Here is a 22,493-nt window from a genome sequence, read left to right on the forward strand (position 1 = left end):
CGTATACTCTGCTCCTCGCTTTGAATCGCACACCTACTCCTACGCACATACTCCTCGTACGTACTTATTTTCTACTCGCTTTGACTCCTCCTGCCTCTTTATATGAAAATACCTCTAAAGTAAAGAAACGTTCTATCATTTGAACTTTATTTTAAATTTTACAATAAATTCATTGTACAAGCTGTAATATGTTTAACGGGATCATTTGTCGAAAAAAAAATATGGCTATTATTTTACTGATTTGTAACTCATTTATTTTCTTTGTTAACTCATTTTCTACGTATTTATTTATTATTTACAAGAGTATAGGAAAGCAAGATTAATGACTGCAGTACTTGAATGGAAGCCTTTGTCTCTTGTACTTCTATTTCCACGTGTTCCTTGCCCGTGGTCTATCATTATAAATATTATTTGTTTATTCTCATCTTAAAAGTCTTGTCTGACTTAGATAGCGGTAATAACGATTCCAAAATATTACCGGTAGACTCAGGCTGAAGTGCCTCTGCTTAGTCTACGAGGGTTTTCATCACTGGTGGGAGGGGACGGCGCTGTCTGGGAGGCTGTGGTTGTCTTGGTGGTGTGCGTGGCGGTGGCGGCATCACTCCACGACGCCTGGGGAGGACTACACGCGCTCTGAGTACTCTGGTTATTCTGAATTGCCTTGAATGGCTTCTGTAAATGGAAAGAAGATCTTGGACTATTCTTTGTGGCATTTGAGTAGCAGCTAGAGCCGAGTGATACAGCCTCGCAGCGGGACATTTCCTCCTCCTCCGTCTCCTCCTCGATGCTGTGGCCGCCGAAGATTCGATGCGCACCTTTCCTCTCTCGCACCGGGGCCGCCAGAATGCCGTCCCCTCTCCCAGACCACGAGCCAGGCGACAAGCAGGAGCCCACCTTAGAGAACGAGTGCGCTGCCTTCTCTTTCATGTCGATAGGAGAAAGGGCGGTTAGGTTTCCCACAGACGCTGACGTTCTCTTGCTGCCCAGAAACTTGCGGTAATCCATGCCACCCACAGAGGTCAGGTCACCCAAGGAGGTCGCGCTGGTCAGTTTGCCCGCTCCGTGACCCCAAATGAATCCAGAGGCACGGCTGATGTTCCTGCGTGGTGAGTGATTTGTTATCAGTTACCTTCGCCAGAGATAATAGAATGATATCACGTAATTCCTTAATAAACATTCACAGGTACAAAATGATAATGTTCCATCTGTCATTTCATGGTATTGTAAGTAAACTCAACGAAAGCTCTATATTTCTTAATCATTCCATCGTATTGCAAGTTAACACAAGGAAACCTCAATATTTTTTTCCCCTCATTAGTGCAAAGGCAGAAATACAACAAGGAGAACAATGGCAGTGAGTTGGTAGCGTCACCTGGAGGCGGCGAGCAGGGAGTCCGCCAGCTGGGCCAGGCGGTCAAGCTGCGCGGCTCCCGGCAGATCTGGCCCCGGCACCAGGCTACCGGCGGCGCTACCCTCAGAGGAACATGTCTGCAGGAAGGGAGGGAAAGTTATCATTAGCACTTCGTATCCATGACCTATGATGAATTTTCATGTGTCTTACTGTGTGTGCCTGAATTTAGTGTAAACTTACGTGCTCTGAAGTGTTACGTGGTATTCAAGTTAAGTATCTAGTTATGCACACTAAGATTGATGACGTAAAAATACTTACACTCATGATGTCATCGAATTTAACATCGCAATCCGGCATTTGTACATGAGAGGTGGAGGGGCAGGCCAGCCCTCTGGACGGCGCCCCCAGCGTGGGTGACATGACTCGTGGGGACGCGAGGCCGCCCACCAGCACTCCGCCCACCTTACCCAGCTTCTGTAGGAGACCAGATTGTCCTTACAACTGTGTGTGCGGTGAGCCACGAGATGTTCATGGGGCGAGATAGCGTCCTTAACGGTTAAGTGATGTAGCAATGAGTATACTCATGGTGAAGATCTCATTACCTCAGGTATGTTAGGAGTCAGTGGAAGGCCAAGTCTCGCCCGTAGGTCGTGCACCTGGAGTGTTAGGTCGTGGTTCGTCCGTTGCAGGCTCGTGTTCCTCTCAGCCAAGAACCTGCAGCACAGTAGTGTCTATTGTTGAGTGAACGACATTTGTAACTGTCTGTTTGTCATGAACCACTGAAGGAGACTTTTCTCGTTCAATGAGACCTCGTTGATGATAATGATTTGAAAAGAGATAAACTACCAAACAGATATGTAGCTAAAATAAATTAAAATTCTTTTCCTTTTGTTCATATGGAGTGAAGTAATAGGAAACTGCTATATCTGATGTTGTTCGAGTGAGAGTTGTGACTGAGGGTAAGTTCTGAAACAGGCAGAGTGGCCGCCGCGGACCATCGGCGCTGCTGTGCAGTCTGTGTTGTGTGTTAGTGTAAGGGTGGGCTGAGAACAGCAAGAAAGATTATCGGTTTGGGCGGAATCCGTCATCCCCAGTCCATGGCCAAGGTAGTACGTAAGCAGGTAAGGAAAACAGTTTCAGTTGTTATTTTATAAAATTTCTTTAGATTTTAATGTGAGGCAGTGGTGGTGTGGCAACAAAAAACACCAGTCGAGGGTGCCGGCTGCCTGCTGCCTGTTTTATTTTTTTTTATTTTATTTTATTTTATTTATTTTTTTTTTTTTGCCCACACTCTGCTCGGTATATATATATTGTTTTAGTTGATACCTTCCTGTAAGTCAACCGCTGCCCTTCTTATGGAATCTTACATACCGGTAAGTTAATCCACCAATGATCAGAAGAGGTGAAGTGGAGTGGAGAGTGGCTGAGTGGAAAAAAGGCACTCACCGGCTCCATCACTTTGTGGCAGAGTTTACGATCATGGCTAATATTTGTGATTACACCCTGTTTGGGCCGGTATATGTGGCACCAGTGATCCAGAGATAAACATTCTCTCTCTCTCTCTCTCTCTCTCTCTCTCTCTCTCTCTCTCTCTCTCTCTCTCTCTCTCTCTCTCTCTCTCTCTCTCTCTCTCTCTCTCTCTCTCTCTCATGCAACCCTTCTGGAAGTAAACATTTCACGCAGGGAAGCCACAGAACGCTTGACTTCTGATCTTTCTAAAATTTCTGATTGGGGCAGAGGAAACCTGGTATTGTTCAATGCCTCAAAAACCCAATTCCACTTATCAATTCGACACAACCTTCCAGACAACTATCCCCTCTTCTTCAGTGACACTCAACTGTCCCCCCCTTCTACACTGAACTTCCTCGGTCTGTCCTTTACTTATAATCTGAACTGGAAACTTCACATCTCATCTCTAGCTAAAACTGTTTCTATGAAGTTAGGCGTTCTGAGACATCTCCGCCAGTTTTTCTCACTCCCCCAGCTGCTAACTCTGTGCAAGGGCCTTATCCGTCCATGTATGGAGTATGCTTCTCATGTCTAGGGGGGTTCCACTCATATCGCTCTTCTAGACAGGGTGGAATCAAAAGCTTTTCATCTCATCAACTCCTCTCTAACTGACTGTCTTCAGCCTCTCTCTCATCGCCGCAGTGTTGCATCTCTAGCTGTCTTCTACCGCTATTTTTATGCTAACTGCTCTTCTGATTTTGCTAACTGCATGCCTCCCCTCCTCCCGCAGCCTCACTGCGCAAGACTTTCTTCTTTCTCTCACCCCTATTCTGTCCACCTCTCTAATGCAAGAGTTATCCAGTATTCTCAATCATTCATCCCTTTCTCTGGTAAACTCTGGAACTCCCTGCCTGCTTCTGTATTTCCACCTTCCTATGACTTGAATTCCTTCAAGAGGGAGGTTTCAAGACACTTATCCTTCAATTTTTGACTACTGCTTTGGACCCTTTCCCAGAACTGGCATCTCAGTGGGTTTTTTTTTTTTATTTGATTTTGGTTGCCCTTGGCCAGTGTTCCTCCTACATAAAAAAAAAAAATTATGGTAACACATATAATAACACACAAACATACACAGGCACATGCATTTTTTTTTTTTTTTTGAGCACATTCGTAACTTGCCATGACGGGTCTTGGGTGTGCCAGTGACTTGAATATATATATATATATATATATATATATATATATATATATATATATATATATATATATATATATATATAGATAGATAGATAGATAGATAGATAGATAGATAGATAGATAGATAGATAGATAGATAAATGTAGTGTTTTTAATTTCATTCTCTTTTTTTTTTTATACATATTGCACATTTTCTTCCCTTCTTTTCTTTTAAAATATAAGGGAGGTACTGGCCTATGACTGTATAAAAAGATTCACTGAGGTGCCAGTCCCTAAAAAAAAAAGAGCCACAAAGTTTAACCAAAATTAGAGAAGTGTGTGTTTGCTGTGTTAAAGTGTGGAAAGTGGTGATGGGTGGCACACTCACTGCTTCTCGGTATTAAGGAGGAGGATCTGTTTGTTCTGCTGGTGAAGCTTTCCAGCAAGCTTGGTGTTTGCCATCTTCTGCTCATGAAGCCACTGCCGCACTGCTGCCACCACCACCTAGCAGACCACAGACCATTAGTGAAGGAAGCATGACCAGAAGCAGTCTCTCTCTCTCTCTCTCTCTCTCTCTCTCTCTCTCTCTCTCTCTCTCTCTCTCTCTCTCTCTCTCTCTCTCTCTCTCTCTCTCTCTCTCTCTCTCTCTCTCTCTCTCTCTCTCTCTCTCTCTCTCTCTCTCTCTCTCTCTCTCTCTCTCTCTCTCTCACCTGGGCGTCACTGGCCAAGAGGTCCCGTGCCTGTTGCAACTCCTCCAGTTGGTTGTCTCGTACCCGCAGCTGATCTTTCAAAGCTTCAACCTCTCCCTGGCTAGATGAAAGCTGCAGGAGAAGAGATGAGTTTGAAATGTCTTGTGAAGAAGGTATTAACTGTATTATCAAAGTATTGTGCATATGAGTATGGCAAACACATGTTGGTGCTTTTTGGTAAGGTGATATGACAGTCAGCAAGAAAGACCAAGATTTTCTTCATATTCCCTGCCTTTCCTATTTTGTTGGGTTCTCGTCTTGCCTCACCTGGTCATGGAGGGCAGCATTGCATTCTTTCAGTTGGTTAGTTTCACATACCAGCCTAGCCACTTCTTTCTCGATGGTTGCCATTTGTGTTTCCCACAGTCTGCGCATGGATTGGCTGGCCTCCATGCCCTCGTGTGTCTCCGTCAGGGTTGTTTCCAGTGCCATGACCTGCTTGCAAATATGGCATTTAACTCCATGTCTCAGAATACTCAAGCATCCAGCACCACTTGTCTTCACTGTGCAGAATGGACCTATTTACCTACACTTCCCTCTGAATGGTAATCTGACATACAGCTGATGGGAGCTTGAAACTTGAACAATGTTAAGATCTCTGGAATTCCCTGCCTGCTTCTGTATTTTCTCCTTATGACTTGAATTCTCTCAGGAAGGTTTCAAGACATTCCCCAATTTTGGATAATCCTTTTGACTTTCTTTTGGGACTGGCACCTCATTCGGCATTTTTTTTTTTTTTTTTTTTTTTGTTACCCTTGGCCAGTGCCCCTCTTACATTTAAAAAAAAAATAAAAGGCCAATAAACCCACCTGGCGTATAGCATCCTCTCGTCCTCTGGTGAGTCTTGCAACTTCCTGCTGGAGACTCTCAGCTCTCCTTGTCTCCCTTGCCTCACCTTCTCTTGCCTGCAATAGTTGTGTGTTAGTAACAAGCCAGCTTGCATTTTCACAAGAATTGTTTCCTTGTTGATTAGTTTGAGACTCCCATAGAGCCTCAAGTAGGTAATACAGGAAAGCTCCTTCATGAACAAATGATCACAACAGCTGGATTTGTTAAGATTGTCATGGATGGATGCTGCACAAAAAAGGAAAGATAATAAAGAAAAACACCTCTATGAATAAATGACCACAGATGCTGAATTTATTAAGATTGTTATGGGCAGATGCTGCACAAAGAGAAAACTGAAAGCATTCACTTAGTTTTATGTATCCACACAGCATGAGGACACAAAGAGCTGAAATTGCTTAGATGGTGGGAGATGATGATTCCTGAGTTGACAATATGTACTCTTACTACATGCCTGCTTGAGATGTTCCTCCTTGGCTGCCAGCTCACCCCTCATCTGTGACACCCTCTCTTCCAGAGCCTCCATCTACATATAGAAAAGGACAAAAAATGAGAACTTTTAATAGCAAATAGAGCAGTTTAGGAATATTGAGATAATTCTAACAATACTTACACACTCAAAATTGTAAGTGTTCATGGAATCTTGAAAGCATAGTATACAGGTATTTAATTTCTCATATTTGTAATATTTTTTCTAGGTTATTTTTTGCCCCTAGGAAGTAAATCATGGTATTACTATAAGTTTTTTAAGTTTGAATAACAAACAAATCGGCCAACAAATATCCAGTTGGAATTTATTATCATTGTTATCATGGGGACCATTGTATATATAAGCTTGGAGTGATAAAGATAATAAGCTGATAGTAAGCTGAGAATAAACATGAAGGATGCCTCACCTTGTCTGATGCAACTTGATGGGAGGTGTTGGGACTGTGTGTGTGAGAGAGCTGAGCCTTGAACATGGCCACTTGAGCCTTCAGCTGGCCCACTTCTGCTTCCTTCTTGACGGTATCTGAGCGAGCCTCCTGTAGCTGCTCTTCCAGCCCTGTAACCTGTTGGGGAAGGAGTGTTGTCCTGACAAAGCCGTTCACTTGGTAGCAATTGTCATTATACTTCAGTGTAGTGTGTGTGAGGCCATGGCAGGTATAAATTACAGTTGATGAGAGGGAGATAAAGCCATATACAGTAGATACTGACCTCGCTTTGCTTTTCCTGGAGCGACCTCTGGAGGGTGGTGAGCTTAAGCTGTGTCACCTTAGCCTGAGTATCTCGGTCCAGTAGCAACCGTCGCACGTCACTGGCCTCGCGCCGCCCTGCCTCTCCACCCTCACCTGTGTCCAGGCCTTTCTGCATGTCACAATGTCATGTGTGAGAAGGTAGTCACCTGAATATACTCATCACACATTATTGTAGCATTACCTATATGAGAACATAAGAAAGTAAGGGAAGCTGTAAATAGCCATCAGGCCTACACATGGCAGTCCCAATATGAAACATAACTACTCATCCCTATCCATAAATTTGTCAATTTTCTTTTAAAGCTCTGTAATGATTCAGCTTTAACAACCTGATTACTGAGTCTATTCCATTCATGTACCACTATTTCAGAACCAATTCCTTCTTATATCTTTTTTAAATCTAACTTTTTCAAGCTTGAATCCATTATTTCTTGTTCTATCCTGATTATTTATCCTGAGAATTTTGCTTATGTCATCCTTGTATTCTCTATACTGCTGATGGTGTTGGTCTTATGAAGTGTACCTTTAACATGCAGAGTTCATTCTCAAGGTGTGTGATGTGTTCTGTCTTGATGGCCAGATCTTCCTTAAGGGCCCTTGTGGAGTCCCTGGCCATGGTGAGGTCTGCCTCGCGTCCCGACACTTGCTCTTCCAGCCGACACTTGTCCTTGGTCAGGCGGTGGATCTGAGTGGCCGGAAAGGTTGTCAGAGAATGGGTTGAGGTTACTGGAGTCTTTATTTATATAGTTAATGGTAATGGCTAATGGAGTGACCTTGAGGATTCTAATGAGCAGCCAACACTTCTCCTTGGTCAGGCAGTGGATCTGAGTTGCTGGAAAGATTGTAACAGAATGGGTAGAGGTTATTGGAGTGTTTTTGGAGTGGCAAGTGGCATGGACTATTTTCTCCCATATTACATGCTCTGTGTCATTTTCCTTGATAGATAATAAAGAAAAAAGTATCAGTTTGTCATGTTAATTTTAGCATATATTTAAGAGTAACTTCTTTGCTTCTCACCTCCTTCTCATAAAAAAGGGATCTGTTCATCTTACACTTAAAGAGTACCTGCTTGGCTTCTCACTTGTTCCTCATAAAAAAGGTATCAATTTGTCTTATTAAATTTAGCATATATTCAAGAGTAACTCGTTTGCTTCTCACCTGCTCCTCGAGGGCATTACACTCCCGAATGAGGCTGAGGACCTGCTCATGGGCATGGGTTTTCTCCTCCTCAGCTGCCCGCTTTTCCTGCCCCGCCTCTCGTATTGCCTCCTTCAGCTCCTCCACCTGCAGCACAGTTAGCCAGGTGATGTGGTGCAAGGTGTAATTTAGGTATGTTAGTATTCACCCATCAGCTACTCTCTGCATCTCATATTTATGATGCCCCAGAAAGTTTTCCAGTTTGTAGTTACCATTAGCAATGTCTGCATGTTGAATATCTCTCTCTCTCTCTCTCTCTCTCTCTCTCTCTCTCTCTCTCTCTCTCTCTCTCTCTCTCTCTCTCTCTCTCTCTCTCTCTCTCTCTCTCTCTCTCTCTCTCTCTCTCTCTCTCTCTCTCTCTCTCTCTCTCTCTCTCTGACTCGTATTCAGAAACACTGCTTTCTCACCATGACTGTTTTCAGAGGCCACAGAGATGACTAGCCAGGTTCTCAAAAATGTTTTCATGTCAGTAATCTAAAAATCTTGTTAATCCATCTCTAAAACCTTGAAAACACCCTTAAAAACCTGTATCATTTCAACTAAAGTCTTTTGAATGTAGTATAGGTGCAGACAGAGGTGTTTCAGAATGCAGTCCTCTCTCTCTCTCACCTGTCGTTGAGTCCTGGCCAGTTGAGTTAGGAGGGTGCTGTTAGGGGTGGGGGTTGAGGCAGCCCCAGTGAGTGCCTGCCTCTGCTCCAGGTCCTCACATTGCTTCTGCCACACTGCCATCTCCTCCTGTACACTCTCCAGCCGGGCCTGTCATGCCAAAAGGAGACTTAAATTTCTCTTTACCTCTCTGTTTCTCTCTCTGTCTCATTTTCTCATTCATACTTATAAGATTTGTTTCTCCTTCCTCATCTGATCTAACTTCAAGAGTGAGTTTCCAGTCAGGCATGTTGTAGCAGGAAGAGGCTTACAATTTCTCTCTACATTTCTATCTCATTCTTGTTCTCATTCATACTTATAAGATTTGTTCATCCTTGCTCATCCACCCTAACCTTTAAGAGGGAGTTTTCCTCAGCCAGCCTGAACACTTGTCTCTGGTGCTCCTTGGCGTCCTCCTCTCGTCCAACTCGCTCTTGCCTCAGGCTGCGGCCCAGGGCATCTCTCTCTTGCTGTGTCTCCTTGAGCTGCATCTCTGCCTCTGCCAGCCGTGACCCCACCTCTGCTAGGGACTCCTCCAGCCCCTCCACCTGCCAGTGTGTTAGTGATTGGTGAAGGGTGGTTATTGATTAGAGAAAAGACAGGCAGGTGCATTGTAGACAAGTCATATTAAACAGATGGAGAGTCAGATGTACCTGGAAGTGGTCCTGGTCATGTACTCTGGTGTAGGCCACTAGAGACTCCTCTAAGCGCCTTACACTGTCCTCATGGGCCACTGTCAGTCGCTCGGCCACCAGTGCCACCTCTGCCTCTCTCTCTCCCTCCTGCAGACAAGGGTTAGGTTTATAGGTGAAGCTTCTAGAAGTGATAATGTAATGATAGTGATGATAATGCATACATGTACCAAGGCTGTTTCCTCAAAAAAGGAGGGTAGCCAAGACAAGGCACACATATGCATACCATTTCTCGGATCCGACTGTCCAGGCGGTTTATCTTTTCCTTGGCATCCTGAAGATCTGTCTTGAGGCCTGCGCACTTCTCCTCCCCTCGAGCGGTGTCCTTCTTGGCCTGAGGAAAGGAAGGAAGCAGCAGGTGTCTTTAGTCTTTTACAATCTTAGCCAGAAGTCAAGGAACCTGCCACACTTAGAACCACATTCTGAAACTCTCGTGTGCTGTACCTCCACTATTTCAAAAAGTCTTCAGTTGAAGCTACAGAGGTTTTTTTTCAGGGTGCATTTATAGTTCTAGTGATAAATTAACAAGACTTCTAGATTACTAAAAGGGGAAACAGTCTTGCAAACCTGCAAATCATCTGTGGTTTCTGAAAATAGTAGTGGTGAGAGAGCAAAGCATTTCTAAATACAGGCTTTACTCCCATTGTGTTTAGCAATTTCCCTCAATCGTGAGTCCTGTGATCTAAGAATTGTCAGTCAGAAGATTGAGGAAAAACCCAGAATATGGAAGTAGTGAGTGTGTATATTTCTTGACTATTGACCATGATAACTGTACACACACAGACACACACACACACACACACACACACACACACACACACACACACACACACACACACACACACACACACACACACACACACACACACACACACACACACACACACACACACACACATGCACACATACACACACACACAATACATGGAGTTGCCAGTATTAATCAGTGTGTTGGTGTTTAAATCCCATTATTGCTCTGTCATTGCTTCCTCTCACCTGGTCAAGTGTATCCTTCAGTAATTTGCATAAGTGAGTGCTATAGTTCAGTACTTCTTACCTGGTCCAGCTTAGCACGTGTATCCTTGAGTAGTTTGGCCTCCTGGGTGAAGGAGTCTTGCAGGGCCACCATCTCTCGCTGCTCCTCCTGCAGTAGTCCCTCCAGTGTGCTCACCTGTCGCCTCAGCTCCTCCACCTGCGCCTCACTGGCCGAAAACTGCACAGGCAATACCCACATTCCTCAGTGAATTTGGTTGGAGTGATTAGTATAATACTACAATATATATATGGAATTCTTCAAGCTAAATAATACTTAGTCCAGCAGAAAACATTTTTATTTTCTTTTGACTTTTTGGCATAGAGACTATGCCATCATTACCATTATCAAGGATCTAGGATAAGAAAACAGTATAGAAAACTAAAAAGAAAAGTAAGATAGTATGTCTATACCTGCATAATCAAGTTATATGTAGAGGATATCCTGATATGTTATAATGGCATGGACTCCATACTGAAACATCAGAAGGAAATTAAGCTGTCCACTGCTGCACTTGCTGTGTTATGTATCTTATGGAATTTGTGTTTGGGTGAAGTGTTGCTAGGATAGAAAGGGAACAAGATGGTACCTTCTTCTCCATCTGTGAGGCATCTCTGGCCTGTCGCCGCAGCTCCTTCTTCAGCCCCTCCACTTTGTCCTCATGTGCTGCCACCTCCTTCACCAGTGACTCCACCTGCAGAAGTAACACATGAACTGAGATTGCATTGAACACCTTAGCATCTTATTGCAGTGAGGAAACAGGCTGTAGGAGGGCCTCTGCTCCTTCTCAGAGCTGTCCATTGTCCATATCTGGTCATGCAGAGAAACACTGAGGCTCTCTTCATAACTCAGAGTATATTCAGTAGTTACCTTTAACATAATGAAGGAAGGCCTCTACATCCCCTCACAGCTGTCTATTCTCCATACCTGATCATGCAGAGAGACATTGAGGTCCTTCTCATAACCCAGAGCATCATTCAGCTGCTCCATGTCCAGCTGTGCTCGCCGAAGCTGCTCTGTCTTGATGCGGGTCTCCTCTCGGGCTGTGGTGAGGGCTGCTACCGTCTCCTCCAGCTGCCGCCCAAGTCGCTCTACACTCTCACTCGTCTGAAGCACAAGGAGAAATTTGCTGATTGTAGTCATCATTATCATTTTGTTTAATATTATTTTTCCTTATGAGGTTGGACAGTTCACACTGCCTCTTTTCTCTTTCCATTTTCCCACTCTTTTTCTCTCACTTTATATTTCATAAGCTTACCATCTTACATATCTCTTAACCATTTAACTTTTCATGAACTAGTTTGCTCTTTTCAAAATTATACTCATCACTTATGATTCTATCTTAATTAAAATACTTTATTCCCCTAACTTACTTTTTTCCTTTAGTGTAAATGTCCAGCCCTGTCACTGATCTCATTTCCCTCTCTCCTGCCTTGTCTCTTACCTCCTGGGCAGAAAGACGCTCCTGGAGCTGAAGACTTTTCCTCCAAGCCTCATCTGCCTTCCTCTCTGCCTCTGCTCGGCCCTCAGTCGCTGCTGCCACATCCTCCTCAAGGCTTTGTACCTGAGGATTAATGTAAGCAAAGGGATGTACTTCATTACTTTTCCCCCCGTGTTTCTGCTTCATTATCTTTCCCAACCCACATGAACTTGCCTTGAAAATTAGTGATGTGTCACATTGCATTAAGGTAAATTTGGTTATAGAGACACTATTATCCTGTACCTGTCCCTGCAGCAGCTGAAGGGAGGTGACGAGGTCCTGCCGCTGCCTCTCTGCCTCCTGCAGCTGTCGGGTGAGCTGCTCCCGGTCCTTGGTGGCCAGATCTACCTGTACCAACACACACCACGTCACTTCATGTGCCAATACACATTCACAAAGATGAAGAATCTCTGTCATTTAAGCTTATCAAAGAGTCCATTCATAACACAGCAGGAGAGGAGAAGGAATGGATATAGATGCATGGAGATAAAGAGAAAGGATAAACAGTTTATGGTAAGAAGAATGGTGAATCTGAATGAGGAAAGGAGATGAGGTGAGATTGGCTGAAGAAAACCAGGGAGACTGCACGAGATGATATAAGAAAGAGAGAGAGAGAGAGAGAGAGAGAGAGAGAGAGAGAGAGAGAGAGAGAGAGAGAGAGAGAGAGAGAGAGAGAGAGACTGGATGGGAGATAAGAGGACAGAACCCAACAGAAAAGACTAACAAGAAAAGAGAACCCAGAGAGAGAGAGAGAGAGAGAGAAATGAGGGTAGTGGAAGTAGGAGACAGAGCTGTATGGAGGACTAAGGAGCAGTGAAACTATATGAACATGGCAAAAGCTACAGAAAATTCATAATGTGCTATATACAAGTTGTGACAAAAGCTTGACCTGCCTCTTTATTTCACTTGTATCAGCTTATGTCACTTTGCTGGCCTGTACCATACCTTCCAGTGGTGGAGGTGTGAGGTGTGTGCCTGGCTCTCCTCCAGCAGGGCCAGGCGGCGACTCAGTGCTCGGTTCTCCTCCCTGAGCACCTCGCCACGTGCTCCACTCTCCACCAGTAGCTGCACAAAACACTAGCTGTCACCAAGACTCGAGTGCTGCCTAGCGTTTGTGTTTTATCTATGCATCTACTTTCATCTCAGTGATGTTTGAGTTCTGTGAGCCTTAACCTATCTTAACCTAATGTTCCTAAGCATCTCTTAGTGATGTTTATGAGTTTTGTGAGCTTCATCTAACCAAACATAACCTAACCTCCCTAAACCTATCTCAGTGATGTTTATAGAGTTCTGTGAGCCTAACCTAATCTACTAAAGCCTCATTCTCTTGTGATCTGAGAGAGGGCATGGTAATATATCTATGCCTTTCTCTGGTCATGGTTAAGCCTCTCTGCCTCCCTCAGGTTGCTCTTAAGCTTTTCTACCTCCCTCCCCATTGAACTGTGCTGCAGACCACCACCAAGGGTGACACACCAACTATCACCATTGTGTTAACCATATATAGAGCACTGGCTATTGCTCCCTCCTTTGAATTTCATCCTTTACTAATAAGTGATTGAAGTTGTATAGTTCTTAATTAATTTTTTGTTCTTGTCTTGTTCCACTAGTAAGTTTGTACAGCATAAGTGTAATTCAGATGTGTGTTATTTTTATGCAGTTTTGTTTGCACACTTACAGGTGACATAAAAAGAAAAAAAAGACAATAGTAGTAGCAGCAGCAGTAGCAGCAGGAGCAGCAGCAGGATTCTGGGTTAAATAATGGCATAACAGTGATTGGATGCAGTTGAATTTGATATATTTAGATGAATGGATCTGAGTGTAGGCATGACAAGTGCTAGTGTCTCAGTGTGAGTGAGAACTGTGTTCTGAAATGCTTCACTCTCTCACCATGACTATTTTCAAAGGCCACACAAGTTTTTAAGGGTATTTTTATTGTTTTAGTCATGAATTAACATGATTCCTACATTATTTTAACAAGAAATACTCTTGAGAACCCAGCTAATCATCTCAGTGGCCTTTGAAAACAGTCATGGTGAGGGAGTAAAGTGTTCCTGAATAATTAGGTCTGTTCCCTCACACTTTGCTATGACCCTAGGCACCCTGCATTGATATATTACCTAGCTGTGCCTCTGCATGTGAAGAGTATTAAGGTCATAAAAACTGAGAATTGTTATATAGGTTTAATACATGTGGTTGTACTTACCAGTGTTGAATTAAGGCAGGCTAGTGAACGACTGCACAGAAATTGCAGAATGAGATCTTGCTCACATTGGCTCTCAAATAGTGACAATCTTTTTTTGAAGGTTGCTGAACTTGTTAAAAGGAGGATATGTGACTTTCTCTCTCTCTCTCTCTCTCTCTCTCTCTCTCTCTCTCTCTCTCTCTCTCTCTCTCTCTCTCTCTCTCTCTCTCTCTCTCTCTCTCTCTCTCTCTCTCTCTCTCTCTCTCTCAGAATTGTTATATAGGTTTAATACATGTGGTTGTACTTAACAGTGTTGAATTAAGGCAGGCTAGTGAACGACTGCACAGAAATTGCAGAATGAGATCTTGCTCACATTAGCTTTCAAATAGTGACAATCTTTTTTTGAAAGTTGCTGAACTTGTTAAAAGGAGAATATGTGATTTTCTCTCTCTCTCTCTCTCTCTCTCTCTCTCTCTCTCTCTCTCTCTCTCTCTCTCTCTCTCTCTCTCTCTCTCTCTCTCTCTCTCTCTCTCTCTCTCTCTCTCTCTCTCTCTCTCTCTCTCTCTCAACATATTAATAATTTTTTACCATCTTGTGAGCAGCTGTTTGGTGGGTAGAGAATACCTGTGGAATATGGATGTGGGAGATGCAATGGTGAACAAATCAAGGGAAGAGAGATGAAATGAGTGAGTGTGAAATGAAGGAATGCACACGAGGAAGGAATTGGTGGTGGTAGGTGGAAAATTTTGTCACTTGTTAATGCAATGCACACACATCTAGCTTACGATTTGGTAGGTAAGTAAATCACAATCGTAAAAATGCTCTTTATTTCATCATTCATGACGCAGTGTGTGTCTGGCTGGCACACCATGCATCCATGCCTGTATTAGTTGTCATGTGTAGGAAGTTACAACTCACTCTTGCCAACCAGTGTCAAGTGTCATGCCCAGCTTAGGAGTATCATGGAAATGCTGAGAGTTGATCTGATGGCAGGATGTGTTGGCCTTGTTAGGTGCCATCACTGATATGGACACTCAAGTTGCTGTTTAGCATGTTACCAATCAGGCCAAGATGATACTAAGGTCTTGAGAAGATTTAGGTTGGCCTTGACTACCACATTCTGAAACACTTGTGCCACACCTCAGCTACATTCAAAAGGCTTTCATTGAAGTTAAACAGGTTGCTTTTCTGTCTCTGGTGACAGATTCACATGATTTCTATATTATTAATTTGAGAAATGCTCTTGAGAATCCAGCTAGTCATCTCTGTGGCCTTTCAAAAATAGTCATGGTGAGAGAGTGAAGTGTTTCTGAATACAAGCCGGATTGTCTGCTCACTGCACAAGTACTGTCATCGTAAGTAGGTGATCACACATTTGTTTAGTCACACACTTTCTTCTAAGTTTACATGGGGATAAGAGTGAGGACTAGAACCAGTTATGATATATATATATATATATATATATATATATATATATATATATATATATATATATATATATATATATATATATATATATATATATATATATATATATATATATATTATGTACACTAATTTTATAATAATTTTTTGCCTCCAGTTACTCCCAAAACTGAAGACTATGGTACTTTTTTGTAGCATACCTTGACTAGAACTGAGAAGGCAATGTAACAGCACAATTAAGGTACATTGCTTTCCCTAAAATCAAATAATGGAATTACTATACATTTAGCACAATATTTTGAGTAGAATAAATTAAGCATTGTATTAAGTTATACTTTACTCTCAATACTATAGTCATTAGTAACTATGAGGAAATTTCAGTATGATTTTGCTAAAATAATGTTACATACTATACTAAGCATTCTATGTGCCCTAATGGTTTCTGCATTAAATAAAGTAAGAATTTGTAAAAATATAATATTTATATAAATCTGACTTAGAATTTGGATATAGTAATGGAAAACTTGTAATACCTGAGTCATTGGATGAGGTGGCCACTACACATCATACACCTGACCAGAGTGGGTGTGCCTTTGAGCCTCACCAACACTCTCCTTACTGGCTTTCTCATCAGCGGTCCTCAAGCTGTCATCAGTGCCAAGGGGTGTGATTGCAGTCTCATCACTTTCTAGACATGTCACATGTGGACTGCTTTCACTGGCTGGGTTCATGCTGAATGAATTACCGCTACAAGAAGACAGAACATCGGGAGCAAAGGCACTTGGGGTGGTTTGAGTTGTGGCTTCTTTGGCAGACTGATTGGATCTTAATGCAGGTACATTTTCAGTTGCATTACCATTGTCTTGTAAATGAGAAGAGTGTGGAATAGAGGTATTTGACAGAAGAAGTTCATCATTTAACAAATTTCCTACATTGAAACCACTGGCACTTGGAGATGCAGCAGCAGTAGCAAGAGGGTTACAAGAAACATCATTGTTATTCAAACATGCGTCTGATACGTCTCCTGGAGGCTGCATACTCAGAGTGTCCAGAGAGGTGCATTTATTCACACTGGGACTTGCAGTAGAAGCAAGGGGGTTATTGCTACTGTTATGCATCTGCTGGGATTGGCTATGATGCAGCATGCTGGCACTCACATCACTACTCAGCCGAGACCGGAGCTCATCACATGACCTCTTGCTGGACACAAGTGCGTCCTGCAGGGCACTAATGGTCAGTCTCTGCTCACTGGCCTGGTGTAAAGAAAGACAGGAAAAAATAACACATTGGTTGAAAAAAAGTGAAATGCCAAAATAAGTAAATGAGTAGATATCTACCTCTATCTCTGACTCTATCCCTATCTATGACTACCTAACTTTGATAGAACTAGTAATGTTTTTTTTTTTGTTAAGATACAGAGTATATCTAGATATTAGTTATTATATAATTTGTGCTCCAGTTATTTAAAGAACTTAATGTCTCATAATACATTTGTCTAAGAAATAATGGTGGATATCAGAAAAGTTATTCTCTATTTGAATGAAACCTTGCATTATATTACCTCCTTTTTCTTATTATCTAGTTCAGTTGATATTTTCATGAGCTCCGTCTGGAATCTCTCCAGTGTGGAAGACTTGTCATTGAGTTGTCGAGTCATGGAAGAATTTTCCATCTCCAACTTTTGAATCAGTTCATTTTTATTTTCAACCTGCATGAGATGAGAGCATATGCAAGACTTGAATTAGCATCCACTCTATATATCATATACTCTAAAATATATACATGCTCTATATATCTATCAATCTGTCTACACCTGACACCTGCTGTGGCTTCTAGGAAAGTGTTTAAATGTTACATTTAAAATGTTACTGTAATAAAGTAATTTTGTGTTCTCAAGTATCATTCCATTAAGATGACAGTTTAGAGTGGAATCAAGCAGAATTAACCTGTGGAGACATCACTTGTTAAATGTACTGCCATCCATATGAATACTGAGAAATTGATCTGAAGGTGAGAGAAATTTTTAGCCATAAGAGGCCTTCACTGGGCTGGGATGTACTGGCCACCACAGTATGTCCTGCTATATTTCCTTGTGAATCAGTAATCACAGTGGTAACACATCCTTCAGAAAATGTGTGAATACCTGTCTTCGCAGCTGTTCTGCCTGACCATGTGTTCTGCCAACCTCCAGCTGCAGGTTTGTCAGTTGGCTGGTCAGGTAGTGCATGCGCTCTCCCTTTTCACCTCCATCACGCCGGGAAGAGTCCAGCTTCTGCTCCAGCTGTTATGAGTATAGAAGCAGTGAATTAAACTAACATGAAATGAGTCCAACTGTATAATAAAATAAATGTGAAGTTCTCCGAGTTGTAGATTTTTGTAATTCTATATACAAAGCAAAAGCCTTGATGCTTTTCCTACCTTGTACAGAGTTTCATCTTTAAGATGCAGCTCCTGACGAGATGCTGCAAGGTGGCTCTGAAGCTCTCGAAGGAGTATGCTTTTCTCTGCAAGCTACAGACAGATGCAAGGTTGTGGAAAAAATATTCAAGCTTTTAAGCAAGCCAGAGAAAAATCTAAGCTTTTTCACAGCAAAAGTCATAAGCAGTTCAAATACAATGTAATGATACAATGTTCAAATGTAGAACAATTGTGGAACAAAATATCTTTTTCACAAAATCAGAAATCATTGTCAGAAACTTAGGTGTCTGAGTTGAGGATTGTCTGAGGTGGACTTTATGCATGAGTGTATCAGACAATGCTCTTGTGTCTTGGCAGGTTTGAGTCCAAGCCAGGCTGTTGATCCTCTTTGTAAGCATCTCCTCAAGGATATTTGATGCAAGCAGGGATGTCACTGTCAACTCTGAGGTCTAGAATACCTTAGGCTTTCAAGTCAGGATAATGGGGGAAATACAGTAGCCTTGTAATGTGTAGCAAGCATCACTATTCCTATTTTTGCATCACATAACAAGTAAACTTTTCTAATTGAACTACTCAGTAATAATAAAGACTTGCATGTATATACATACTGCATACTAATATCTGCAAAAGTTCAGAGATGTGATTTCATTGATGCTGATGTTCCTAATCACTTATCAAAGTATAATGAAAAGTGTTAGCTTACTTCATTCTCCAATTTTGAAACCTGTGAGGACTGTGATGCATTGGAGTAACAACCACTCGAGGTTCTGCTCAACTGTTCAGATGAAATTTCATTTGAAAGAACCTGTGAATAAGTAAAGAAAAATACAATGAATATTTATGTGCAGATTAATTCAAGTTCAGGGTTTATATAATTTCTCCTCTCCAAGTAAAGTGGTGGATCATCTGATATTGAATAAAAGAAGAGTGTTGCCAAGAGAAGCTTCCCAACAATTTTTAGCACAGATGTTTATCAGCCACTCACCATTGTCTTTTTTTTGTGTAGATACTTCCCATTTGTCCCTCCCTGTGCATACAGATAGATAAACATTTAGATATATATAGATAGCTCTGTTATGCTATACAAATTAAACAAATTGAGTAACAAATAGAACTTTGGGGGGAAAGGTAATGAAGAAGGAAACTTTGGACTGAAAGCCTCAGGGATGAAGGAAAGTGAGAACAATGTAGGTGAGAAGCATAGAGCAGCATAGAATGATGTGAATGTAAATCCAGATGCTGAGGTTTTCAAATACTAAGCCACTACCAAAGGAGGCAACAGGAAGTGTACTAAGAGTATTGATTAGCAACATAGGAAAGTTATGTTGCAGCAATGAGATTTTCCAGTGTTCTACTTCCTTATAATCCAAAGAAAGGATTGAGGGATGCCACTGCTTAAAAAAAAAGGAAGAGGTGTGGATTGGTGTTTTGAGTGAATGCTTGTGTGTGTGGGTGGAGGTGAGTGTGGGAGGCCATATGCCTTGTCTCAGTTATCTTCAGTTGCATGGGAAATCTGTTGGGTGACAAGTGATAAATGCAACTTGCCTCAGAAGTCTGTGTCTCAGCACACTTGGTCTCCCATGGAGTTTTACTTTCTTTCGCTGGGATTAGATCACCCTGAAAAGTCATACCAAAGGAGGTTTTATCTTCTCTACTTCATTCAGCAGATACATTTAGTACTATACAACAAAGTTTCAATTAGTTATGCACACTTGCAGTAAAACGTCATCATGCTGGTATAAGTAACAGTCAGGCTAAGTCCTCTCATCTGTGTTATAATTTGAAATATTACCTTGTCACACACCTCACTGTTTGTCTTGAGTGACTTTATTTCTCGTCTGAGATCCTTTATGATTTCATTCTTGAGGTGCAGCTGCATCCGTGTCTCATGCTGCTTTTGCTCATGCTCCTTAAGCTCATCATGGAGATCAACTATCTGGTCATGTCGCTGGGCTACCTCTGCTGTTAGCACTGTGCGAAGCTCCACTTGTGTCTATAAATGTGGAGTTTCATAGAAATGTTGAAGACTTTGTTGTTGTGTATTAGTGATCCCTGCTAGTGACACATAATTTTGCTCATCTTTAAAGTATAAAGAACATCCAGTTCTCTTCTTATCTCTCCCATTCCTTGCACTAAAGAAAGGTTTAGTACATCCAGGATGTCACAGGATCACTAATACATAATGGAAGATAGTAGTAGTATTTCTACTGGATGCATTTCATTAGTTATTATAATGAAGTAGACTTGTTTTTAGTAATAACAACAAAGAGTTAGTGATTATTTTAAAATCCTGTCACATGTGGTATATTTACAAATACTCACTTCACACTAAACTTGTTTAGTAATACATGTTATATGTTCAAAGAGACAAGAATAAGAACTTGGAGTTAGTGATTTCTTAAAGGCCCACTCACTTGTAGTCTATTCACAAATGTTCAGTGCCTACTTCACACACACCAGCTTTGAGGTGTGGTGAGGGCAAGACTCTCTGCATGTGACAACAAACCTGATGGGACCTGTTGAGTTGCTCCTTCAACATGCTGATGGTTGGGGCACACAGGCTGTGAGAGTCCTGGAGAGCTTTGTGTTGCTCCTTCAGTTGTTGACACTCTTCCTCCACTTCTGCTAGTCTGCTCACAAGCACTTCAATGTTTTCACTCAGCTGAGTCTCATCCTGGAAATACAATAAATATTATATAATCAGGGAGAGTTATAAATTGAATTTAGGATCACATGGCATAATCTCCTTTTTTATTTTCTAAAACAAACAATTTCACTCAGTTTTTTTCTTCACTGTTCTTCCTTTCTTTTCTTGTCCTGAATAAATAATTATCACAGTGTTCATGGACTATTGAAAATTTTCTTCATCCAAAGTCCCTCCCCCATTCCCACATTTCAGCCTCACCACTTCATCCTTTGTTTCCTTTAACTATCTCAAAACTTCATAATTTATATAAAAGAAGCCTCCTTGATGTCACAACTTACATGACTTCCAGCAAAAGAGTGAGACTTTAACACTAGTGAAGAGGAGTCTTTGGAGAGTTCATCTTTGAGCGAAGACTTCTTTAACAATATGCTGCGGATGATTTCTTCTCTGCGAGTTGTCTGAAATCACAAGTAAGAGGAACTGAATATGTTTATTTTCACACATAAATTTGAAGTTGTATGCTGAACAGAAATGAAACTGAGAATATGCCTATAACCTAGTGAGAGTTTTGAAAAGTTTAAGCTGTCAATAATCATATTTGTAGGATCCCTATGTTGAGTAGAAATTACACTGAGAATACAACTTTAACCTAGTTAGAGTTTTCAAGAGTTTAAGCTGTCAATGATCATGTTTGTTGACTTCACACCTCAACGCTGGTATGCTTCTTGGAGTCGTGGAGTTCCTGCAAGATGTGGGTTGTGCTACTGCTGTCCATCTGTCTCCCTGCCATCATGCGCTTCATCTCTGTCAGCTGACTCTGTTGGTTGATGTCTGGGCTGATGGAGGTCCTACTGATCTTATTCTAGTATTTAAAAAAAATCAATTTGGCAGTTTTGGGACTGGCACCTCAGTGGATCTTCTTTTTTTACTTTCTTTTTATCGCCCTAGGCTAGTGCCCCTATTATATAAAAAATAATTCTGCATCCTGTACATAATTCATAATTCCTGTTGTAGTACATTAGCTTATTTCAATAATTGTTCTACAATATACATGAACTGCCATTTTCTTTTTAGGACGTGCCTGTAAATCCGCTATTTGCTTGTCTCTCTCCAGGAGCTGAGTGGTGGCGTCCTCGTGCAGGGATTGTAGGTTCTGAAGGTCTGCTCTCAGTCTCAAGATCAACAGTGCTTTCTCAGAGCTCTGCCCTCCATAGGTGCTGCCCTCCACATCCTAAAGGGAAAGGTACATGTAAAATCAGGATCTTAGTGTAAAACTGTATTCAGATTAAGTTTTGAATCACAAGGCTCATGAATGAATAAAGTTGATTGAATTCTTAAGATCATTGTCACCATTTGTGCTATAACCATTCAATAATGTTGTAACTGGAATGTCCACTAAAACACTGTATTGATTGGATTATTTAAATTTTTCTTTTTGCATCATTGTTATCAAGAAATGTACATGTTAATTGCTCATATCTTGTGCCTTTATGTATATCAGATTACCAAATTCATCTTACCAATGTTGCTTTAGTCTTTCTTAATGAACACAGCAAATACCAATGTTTGTGTGTGAAGGATTTCCTCACATAACCCTTTGACAACCAAAGATAGCATGACACTTGTTATCTGAGTAACCTTGCATTATTTATACAGATACTTTTACCTTTCATTTTCACATTACTAGTATCTTTATGCAATTTTATAATTAAGCACAATATGATCTTAGTTGTCCTGGCACCATGCAAGAAATTTTTCAGTCACTTCACGTCACTTCATGATGTGTCACTGAAAGTGTTGACTCACAGGAAGGTTTGAGAAGGAGCTGGCTGCTGAGGAATGGTCCTTCTTGAGAGGCTCTTCAATGAGGGGATGGAAGAAATCATGCTGGCTCTCTTTTAAGGATGGTGAAGATTGTCTGCCAGAATTAGGAAATACATAGATGTCATTTAAAGTAGTTGATTA

General features: G+C 41.5%; 1 protein-coding gene across 1 annotated transcript; it reads right to left on the bottom strand.

Moving 5' to 3' along the window:
• Positions 1-130: 130 nt before the first annotated feature.
• On the bottom strand, positions 131-22,479 carry LOC135092241 (paramyosin-like). The gene is made up of 35 exons (XM_063990615.1): positions 22,335-22,479; positions 21,610-21,759; positions 21,235-21,390; positions 20,867-20,986; positions 20,388-20,555; positions 19,674-19,874; positions 19,427-19,498; positions 18,585-18,686; positions 17,882-17,974; positions 17,607-17,744; positions 17,025-17,171; positions 16,621-16,716; positions 12,802-12,921; positions 12,100-12,204; positions 11,821-11,940; positions 11,304-11,483; positions 10,966-11,070; positions 10,401-10,556; positions 9,570-9,677; positions 9,305-9,433; positions 9,005-9,199; positions 8,616-8,762; positions 7,968-8,093; positions 7,333-7,494; positions 6,769-6,918; positions 6,468-6,623; positions 6,026-6,097; positions 5,535-5,630; positions 4,993-5,160; positions 4,687-4,797; positions 4,365-4,480; positions 1,954-2,065; positions 1,670-1,825; positions 1,373-1,488; positions 131-1,099 (listed from the first exon to the last, which is right to left on the bottom strand). The coding sequence occupies exons 3-35, from the start codon at positions 21,328-21,330 to the stop codon at positions 487-489; spliced, it is 4,752 nt and encodes a 1,583-aa protein (XP_063846685.1). The 5' UTR covers positions 21,331-21,390; positions 21,610-21,759; positions 22,335-22,479; the 3' UTR covers positions 131-486.
• Positions 22,480-22,493: the final 14 nt, after the last annotated feature.

This window comes from Scylla paramamosain, chromosome 3, assembly GCF_035594125.1.
Source record: "Scylla paramamosain isolate STU-SP2022 chromosome 3, ASM3559412v1, whole genome shotgun sequence".
Classification (NCBI taxonomy): Eukaryota; Metazoa; Arthropoda; class Malacostraca; order Decapoda; family Portunidae; genus Scylla; species Scylla paramamosain.